General features: G+C 42.9%; 1 protein-coding gene across 1 annotated transcript; it reads right to left on the bottom strand.

Moving 5' to 3' along the window:
• Positions 1-419: 419 nt before the first annotated feature.
• On the bottom strand, positions 420-3,341 carry LOC109899072 (GTP cyclohydrolase 1-like). The gene is made up of 6 exons (XM_020494123.2): positions 2,986-3,341; positions 2,306-2,415; positions 2,002-2,057; positions 1,827-1,858; positions 1,619-1,703; positions 420-1,340 (listed from the first exon to the last, which is right to left on the bottom strand). The coding sequence occupies exons 1-6, from the start codon at positions 3,284-3,286 to the stop codon at positions 1,211-1,213; spliced, it is 714 nt and encodes a 237-aa protein (XP_020349712.1). The 5' UTR covers positions 3,287-3,341; the 3' UTR covers positions 420-1,210.
• Between the last annotated feature and the right edge of the window lie 5,616 nt (positions 3,342-8,957).

Here is an 8,957-nt window from a genome sequence, read left to right as displayed (position 1 = left end):
TGTAATTGCCTCTTCCATTTTCTTTGTGACAGAGTTGCAATGAATGGGTTACACTTTTGCATTGAGCATACATCTCCATACAACTTTGGTTAATTGCTTGTGTGACATCATTTTAACCTCCTTATTTTACAAAGCATGATGGGATGCTTAATTAACTAAGGAATCACACCTGTATGGAAGTGCCTTCCTTCAGTGTGCAGTACTTTGTGTCCCTTATTTTCTCAAGGATTTCCTTTATTTTGACAGTTACCTGTATCTTATTCAACAAAAAATACCTGTTCATCCAGGTTAGTATTTAATACATATAAATGTGCATTTAATGACTATGAACACACTCCGCACTAATTCAGCTTATAGAATCCGGGAAATCGAGGCAACTCTTTTCCTAAAGCAAATATCTTAATTACTAAACCAAGAAAGCAGGTTAAATATGTATTTATTTCTAAATGTAATGTTCAAACTCATAAGATTGACAAATCGACATTTTTAACATTAACTAGCATCGTCATGCTCATGGGATACAACATTTGGGTTAGAGGCATTTACAGAACATTTCCATTGTTATTGTTATGCTCCTATATCATTATTACCTTGAGCCATTGCACAACTAGATATTGACACCTCTTACTAGCACAAGAGTTAAGTCCAAGTAACAGAACAAATGTCAATGTTATGAGGGTCATATTTCAGCTTCAAGTTTCTAGGAATACCATGTCCATAATATACAGCCAAAATACTAAGAAAAAAATCTAAACAATGTAAGCACTTGCGATACAGTAACGGTAAGGCGTTTCCTCTGAAGGTGGGTACAGAGGGGCCTTTGGCAGCAGCACTTAATATGAAACGATCCAAGGACTACACATAACTACACATAACTTATGAAACGCATATCAAGTTCCTTATAGTTTTTAATCCCTGATCATGACTCCCTGATATGTCAGTTTTAGCGATTGTTCCCAAACTGCAAACCCCGGATCTTTACTCCACAGGTGCACTAGAGAAAAGCACTCAAAATATTTGAAAGATTTCAAAATAGTATTTCAACCCCAACCCCCCTACCTGCAGAACATACTTAGCTAAGATCAATGAAAGAATGAGATGCAGAAGAGAAAAGAAAGAAGAAAACAATCTTGCATTGTTTGGTGATAGCTGGAGAGATGGCTGTTTTTGGCTTGGGAAGACCGGGTGAGGTAACAACGGCCCAAGTGGGTCAGTTGTTTTTGATCAGAGACAAGAACTCCTCCCGCGTCTTGGGATCCTCTTGGAAGAGTCCCAGCATGGCACTTGTCACGGTCTTGCTGTTCATCTTCTGCACACCCCTCATCACCATGCACATATGACTGAAACAGACAATACAATGGTCCAAACTCAGTTGTTGTAATGAAAACAGATCAACCGGTGCACTCTTGAGAACAACTCTTTGATTCACTGAATGAATTGATCCAAAACACATAAAACATAGGCGGGCTTAACAACTTCCTGTCAGCCACGACATAATACCTGGCACAGTTTGTGTAGCATAGGTTTGCAATTCATTCGGGCATCGAAATACATGGAGCACTACAATGTAATTCACATGTAATACAAGACATGGAGTACATCATAAAAAGACACTCACGCTGCCTCAATGACGACTGCTACGCCTGCAGGCTCTAATGCCTCTGAGATTGCTGTAGCAATCTGCTTGGTCAGGCGTTCTTGCACTGTAGAGGGAACAACAGACATAAAGGGCAGAGGTTAACACTCTAGACGCACTCAAACCCACAGGCTTCCCTCAGCAAGCTGCTCGGTGATAGTGATACCCGAAATGACCAACGGATACTCGCCTTGAAGCCTCCTGCTGAAGATTTCAACAATCCTGAAATGAATGAAGCAACAAAAAGGGGGAAGTTAGTGCAGAACGTGTGTGTGCGTTCATGTGTCCACTTGTGTGTGTGTGCGCGTGCGTGCCTGCATGCATATCTTTTGGGAAGATGATAGCAACTGAATATGATCACTGACCTTGCCAGCTTGCTCAGACCAACAACTTTATTGTTCGGAAGATATCCAATGTGAACCTTTGGTGTCGAAACAAAGCACATAGTAGCAAATTAAATGATAAACTCAGAGAACGTCTGAACTATTAGATTTGTTAACCATGTACCATTGACATTAGCAGGATTTCAACAGCAACAAAGGAAACGAGGGATGTTCCTGAGTGTCAGAATGCGTTATGCGCATCAAATGATCCCAACTGCTGCTGTGTAAGTCCAAATGATACGCACGTATTGCTTCATGGCATTCATTATACATCATGGGTTTTCACCTTGCCAAAGAAGGGCACGAGATGGTGCTCACAGAGAGAGAACATTTCAATGTCCTTCACGATCACCATCTCGTTGTGGTTCTCGTCGAAGATGGCATTGTTCAGGATGTCTGGGGAAGAAGAGGTAAGAGAGACAAGTGGAACAATTGTTTTACCCAACTCCAGATTGCAGCTTTGTATGCATAATGAGTTTTCCCTACTTGCCATCTCAATTTGCAGAGACACTGGGTGCCATGAGGAAAGTGTAAAGTAATGAACCACGCTCTTTGCAGCAAATAGAATATGACCCGATGAATACAATGAAAACTCAAAATGAACAGCTGGTCAAAATCTGAATTACACTTTGTTGCTTCCAATGATGTATGTGTCTATGGCTGTTTCCAGTAATGTTTAAAATAACAATGGAGGTCTGATATCTCCAAAGCTAAATCAACTTGCACTGTAGCTGTGTGGACAGTTTATCAAGACTATGCAGCCTGAGGAATGAGCAACGCTAAATTAGTTTTAAATAGGCTTGTGTAAATATATAAGACCACACATTAAATGCATAATAAAACTGTAAAGAACAGATTGTTCTCCTTGTCGTTTGAACACCACAATCTACCTCATAATCTATCATATATTTTAGATTTAATGAAACACATTTACAACTATTTATGCAGGACGGTCAATGCTCTCACCCTTTACTGTCTCGTGATAACCTTTGGTGAGGAACTGCATTGCTTTGGCTGCCCGTAATGGTGTACGCAGTAGACCCTCACGTTCCACGTCTTCTCCCAGTTCTCGAAGTACGGTGCCGTAGGCTCTTTCAATGGCAGATATCTTGCACACATCCTCTGACTCCTTGTGGGACTTCTCCTCCTTGCCCATCAGTTCAGCTTTCTTTGCCTCTATGGATTTTTCACTGAACCCGTTGAGATATTCTGTAACAATTTTTCCATTGCAGACGCCGTTAATCTCTGATGCTTTTTGGTACTCCATTCTAATGAAACTGAAATAACTTGATTCAATGCCCTGTGTATAAAGTCACCGCTTGTTGACTAAGTTGTGGTAAGAGGTGACACTAGACTATTGCTCGTGGCTTGGGTGGTGACTGCAGGCCCTATTTATGGGTGTGCCTCTAACTGTCATGCCCGTTCCAACATTCGTTACGGAGTAGGCACATGGCTTCTCAGGAGAAAGTGTGACTTTTTGGTCTGCAACCACCAGACACGATCATAACGCTGCACTAATTGAGGAAGGCATCTTATCACCTACGCTAAAAATCGATTTTAGTGGAAATCATGAGAACAATAAACCGTTTTATAACTAACTGTAACCCAGCACAAGTGTTAGAAAAGTGTGAGACCGCGTGAGTGGAAGTCCCAAGTAGTCAGGCGTTACTCTCTGAAATGTGTGATACTGCAACGTGTCACTGAATGACTAGTAAGGTACAATGTATACACTCACTGTAGGCCTATATGGTTATGAAAGGACAGAATAAATATAAACTCAGCAAAAAAAAGAAATGTCCCTTTTTCGGGACCCTGTCTTTCAAAGATAATTCATAAAAATCCAAATAACCTCACAGATCTTCATTGTAAAGAGTTTAAACTCTGTTTTCCAAGCTTGTTTAAAGAACCATAAACAACTAATGAACATGCACCCGTGGAACGGTTGTTAAGACACAAACAGCTTACAGATGGTAGGCAATTAAGATCACAATTTTGAAAACTTAGGACACTAAAGAGGCCTTTCTACTGACTGTGAAAAACACCAAAAGAAAGTTGCCCAGGGTCCCTGCTCATCTGCGTGAACGTGCCTTAGGCCAGGGCAATACATTGCTGTGAGATGCCTAAGACAGCACTACAGGGAGACAGGACGGACAGCTGATCGTCCTCACAGTGGCAGACCACATGTAACAACACCTCCACAGGATCGGTACGTCCGAACATCACACCTGCGGGACAGGTACAGGATTGCAACAACAACTACCCAAGTTACACCAGGAATGCACAGTCCCTCCATCAATGCTCAGACTGTACACAATAGGCTGAGAGAGGCTGGACTGAGTACTTGTAGGCCTGTTGTAAGACAGGTCCTCACCAGACAAATCACCAGCAACAACGTCACCTATGGGCACAAACCCACCCGACAGGACTGGCAAAAAGTGCTCTTCACTGACGAGTCGTGGTTTGGCCTCATCAGGGGTGATGGTCAGATTCTTATCGTCAAAGCAATGTGCGGTACACCGAGGCCTGTCCTCTGGAGCGGGATCGATTTGGAGGTGGAGGGTCCGTCATGGTCTGGGGCGGTATGTCACAGCATCATCGGACTGAGCTTGTTGTCATTGCAGGCAATCTCAATGCTGTGCGTTACAGGGAAGACATCCTCCTCCCTCATGTGGTACCCTTCCTGCAGGCTCATCCTGACATGACCCTCCAGCATGACAATGCCACCAGCCATACCGCTAGTTCTGTGCATGATTTCCTGCAAGACAGGAATGTCAGTGTTTTGCCATGGCCAGCAAAGAGCCTGGATCTCAATCCCATTGAGCACGTCTGGGACCTGTTGGATCGGAGGGTGAGGGCTAGGGCCATTCCCCCCAGAAATGTCCAGGAACTTGCAAGTGCCTTGGTGGAAGAGTGGGGTAACATCTCACAGCAAGAATGGGCAAATCTGGTGCAGTCCATGAGGAGATGCACTGCAGTACATAATGTAGCTGGTGGCCACACCAGATACTGACTGTTACTTTTGATTTTGACCCCCCCTTTGTTCATGGACACATTATTACATTTCTGTTAGTCACGTGTCTGTGGAACTTGTTCAGTTTATGTCTCAGTTGTTGAATCATGTTATGTTCATACAAATATTTACACATGTTAAGTTTGCTGAAAATAAACGCAGTTGACAGTGAGATGACGTTTTTTTTTCTTTCTAGTTTATTATGTAAAACAGGAGAGACAGACAGGTGTAAATGATAACGGACAGTGACTGGCAAGGGAATGGTAGTTAGGACCAGACCTGGGCCAAATACGTACGTCAAATACTATTTGAACTAGGTCTGTTGGGACAGCAAATCAAATCAATGCTTCGTGAACAACAGGTGTAGACTAACAGTGAAATGCTTACTTAGGGGTACTTTTCCAACAATGCAGAGTTAAAGATAAAAAATAGAAATAGTGACGCAAGGAATAAATACACAGTGAATAACAAATGACAATAATGAGTTAAAATAACATGGCTAGATACAGGAAGTATACAGCACAGGAGGTTGGTGGCAATTCAATTGGGGAGGATGGGCTCGTGGTAATGGCTGGAGTGGAGTTAGTGGAATGGTATCAAATACATCAAACACATGATTTGATGCCATTCCATTCACTCTGTTCCAGCAATTATTGTGAGCCGTCCTCCCCTCAGCAGCCCCCACTAATATACAGGGAGTTCCAGTGCCGAGTCAATGTGCAGGGGTATGAGGTAATTGAGGTAGCTACTGTATGTACATATAGGGGTAAAATGACTAGGCAACAGGACAGATAATAGACAGTAGCAGCAGCATATGTGCTGAGTGTGTGCACGGCGTCAGTATGCATGTGTAAGTGTATGGGTATAGTCCAGTGTGTGTGCATAGAGTTAATGCAAAGAAGGGTCAATGCAGGTAGCCATTTGATTAGTTATTTAGCAGTCTTGTTTATCAGTCTTATGGCTTGTGTGTAGAAGCTGTTCAGGGTCCTGTTGGTCCCAGACTTGGTGCACTGGTACCACTTGCCATGCGGTAGCAGAGACAACAGTCTATGGCTTGGGTGGCTGGAGACTTTAAAAAAATGTTGTGCCTTCTGCTGACACGCCTGGTATAAAGTTCCTGGATGGCAGGGAGCTCTGATGTACTGGGCCGTACTCAACAGCTGCCATACCAAGAGGTAATGCAGCCTGTCAAAATGCTCTCAATGGTGCATCTATATAACTTTTGGAGGACATGAGGGCAAGTATTTTCAGCCTCCTGAGGGGGAAGAAGCACGTTCGTGCCCTCTCACAACTGTGTGGGTGTGTGTGGACCATGTTAATTCCTTAGTGATGTGGACACCGAGGAACTCGAAGCTCTCAACCCACTCCACTACAGCCCCATCGATGTGGTGTGATCGCCCCTCCATTTAATTTAGACCACGATCAGCTCCTTTATCTTGCTGACGTTAAGGGGGAGGTTGTTGTCCTGCCACCAGACTGCCAAGTCTCTGACCTCCTCCCTCTAGGCTGCCTCATCGTCGCCGGTGATCAGTCCTACCACCGTTGTGCCGTCGGGAAACTTGATGATGCTGGAGTTGTGTGCGGCAACGCAGTCTTGGTTGAACAGGGAGTACAGGTGGCGACAAAGGACACACCCCTGAGGGGCGCCCGTGTTGATGGTCAGCGTGGCAGATGTGTTGTTGCCTAACTTCACCATCTGGGGGCGGCCCATCAGTAAGTCCAGGATCCAGACAGAGTGCGATGTCTGGCACCCTTTGATCAGAAAGGGTCTCAAAAACAAGGCCAGGAGATGTGGTTCCAGGTATAGGCGACATAAGCCGCCACTTAGGGTCCCCGGATGCTTTTTTAGGAACTCAGTCGAGATTTCAACTTACTATTGAGAGTAAGAATAGTACAATACAAATCAGGTGCAATTTTGAAATTTGGTTGTGTATGTCAGTCACTGACAGTCACAAAATTAGTCATATCAACTAATCATTTTTAGATTGGTAGTTTTTGAAAGGGAGCAACCCACGATTCTGTAACAATTAGTCTATTCAGTTATCTAAACTTAACCTCCCAGGGGCCCCCATTGATTTTGTTAGTCATTCTCACTCGTATATTAACCCTGGCATAAGTTATTGCAAAATGTGTAGATTCGCAGGATATTAGCTTTTTGACGCTTTAAAGCAAGTTTTCTGCAATTCTACACATTTTGCCATGGGGGGAGAGACAGGAAATCAACTTGCAGGTTTATCGTAAATTAACTTTCAAATGTTGATTTCTCTCCACCATCAAGAGGGAGGCCACTAAAAAGTTTTGCCATGAGGTGGGGGGCCCCCAACCAAATCTTGCAAGGTGGCCCCAAAGAGGCTAGAGCCGGTCCTGGGTGCCACAGTTCCTAGAACATCCTACTACTGTACTGTGAAGGGGTGTGATTGAGGATCCATTAGGGATTATCAAACAAAGTCTGTTAGGGCCTGGGAGGCAGGGGTAGGCTGGGGAGGAGGCTGGCAGGGCCCCAGTGGAGCGAGCCATGGTGGCAACCCATCAGGAACTGGTGGGGGCTCCTCAGAGGAGGTAGGATAAATGTGAGTATAACTCCACACTCATACCACTAAAATATGTACAGCTGCAAAGCCAAGAAAAATATTGTCACTGTATCTGATGTAATCAGTTCTCAATCTTGGTTACCCAGAAATAAAATTCTCATGAAAGTTGTCTCTTGAATCTGTCCAGAAGAAATTAGTTCTCGGATTAAAGGGGCAATCTTGGATTGTTACTTCTATTTTGGGACTTTTAAATCAATGATAAAGCTATTGATTCTTGAAGAGCTTATAAATGCCTCATAAGCTTAGTTTCACTGATTTACACCCTCAAAATAAACTTATTTTACTCCATTGTTAGTATACAATGTAATTGTAAACATACAAACGTAGCTTTAACCATATGCATTTGAAGCTAACATTTTGATCTCAAGGCTGACTATCAGTGAGATCAAAATGATAGCTTCAACCATGCTTTGAAGCTATACAGTGTCTGTTTACCAAAACATTGGCAAGGTGATCATTTTGTTTGTTGATTTTTTGAATCCCAGATTGCCCCTTTAAAGACCGGATCTGCTGTTACCTAACATGGTTTTAGGTTCATCGTCGTTGTTTGGCCTCTGTTCATTCATTGAACTCAAATAAAGACAATTCAAAGAAACCATACACACATGATCCATTTGGCACAGCTTTAACAACCACTGGATTAAATCAATCCTTTCAAGCAAATTGCTTTACAAGAATTACCCTCATATCTGCCTCATGCAGACTTTTCTGTTCTAATTAACCAGTTTATCTGTCAACATTGAATTAAAACGATTCTGATTTATTTTGATCCACAACCCAGATTGGACATACAGAGCAGTATGTCGTGATGGTAAACCTAGTGAAACCAATATCCTTCCACAAAGGGCAAAATTATACTAGTTAGGAATAATGATACAATCATAATGACCGTTTAAAACACACTATCTTCTGGGTAAATGACGGGAACATAACTGAATCAGGAGTTGAACTATAGGAGTTGACTTGAACGCTGTTGTGTAGAATTTGGCGTGTCATGTGTTTGGTAACAAGGTTTGACTACCATCAGACTGACTGACTGTCCCGTGTTTAAGGGGAAGTGAATGGCCACACAGGTCAGGTCTGATACCACTGATCTTCATCAGAATGTCTCGCCTCGCACTTTGATAATGAATATGGAACACCAAAAGAACTACATTGTTCAGGAGTTATGTACGAGACCAAATATTCCATAGGTCTAAGGTTCTGAAATGGCATGGACTAATTATTTCAACAGAATTTCTAATTCTCCACTTTGTCTGCCCAAATCACTCTTACAGGCAGGTAGCCTAGTGATTTAGAGCATGGGGCCAGTAACTGAAAGGTTGCTGGTTCAAATC

The sequence above is a fragment of the Oncorhynchus kisutch genome, linkage group LG11 (assembly GCF_002021735.2).
Source record: "Oncorhynchus kisutch isolate 150728-3 linkage group LG11, Okis_V2, whole genome shotgun sequence".
Taxonomy (NCBI): domain Eukaryota; kingdom Metazoa; phylum Chordata; class Actinopteri; order Salmoniformes; family Salmonidae; genus Oncorhynchus; species Oncorhynchus kisutch.
Note: the sequence above shows the minus strand (reverse complement) of the source record. Positions and strands in the feature narration are given on the sequence as shown.

Bases quoted from the DNA above. Each gene is read 5' to 3' on its own strand.
- LOC109899072 (XM_020494123.2), bottom strand. From the start codon at position 3,286: ATGGAGTACCAAAAAGCATCAGAGATTAACGGCGTCTGCAATGGAAAA. The intron at 2,058-2,305 runs GTGAAAACCCAT...TCGACACCAAAG, and splicing joins TCGTGCCCTTCTTTGGCAAG to GTTCACATTGGATATCTTCC. The intron at 1,859-2,001 runs GTCAGTGATCAT...CATTCATTTCAG, and splicing joins GGTCTGAGCAAGCTGGCAAG to GATTGTTGAAATCTTCAGCA.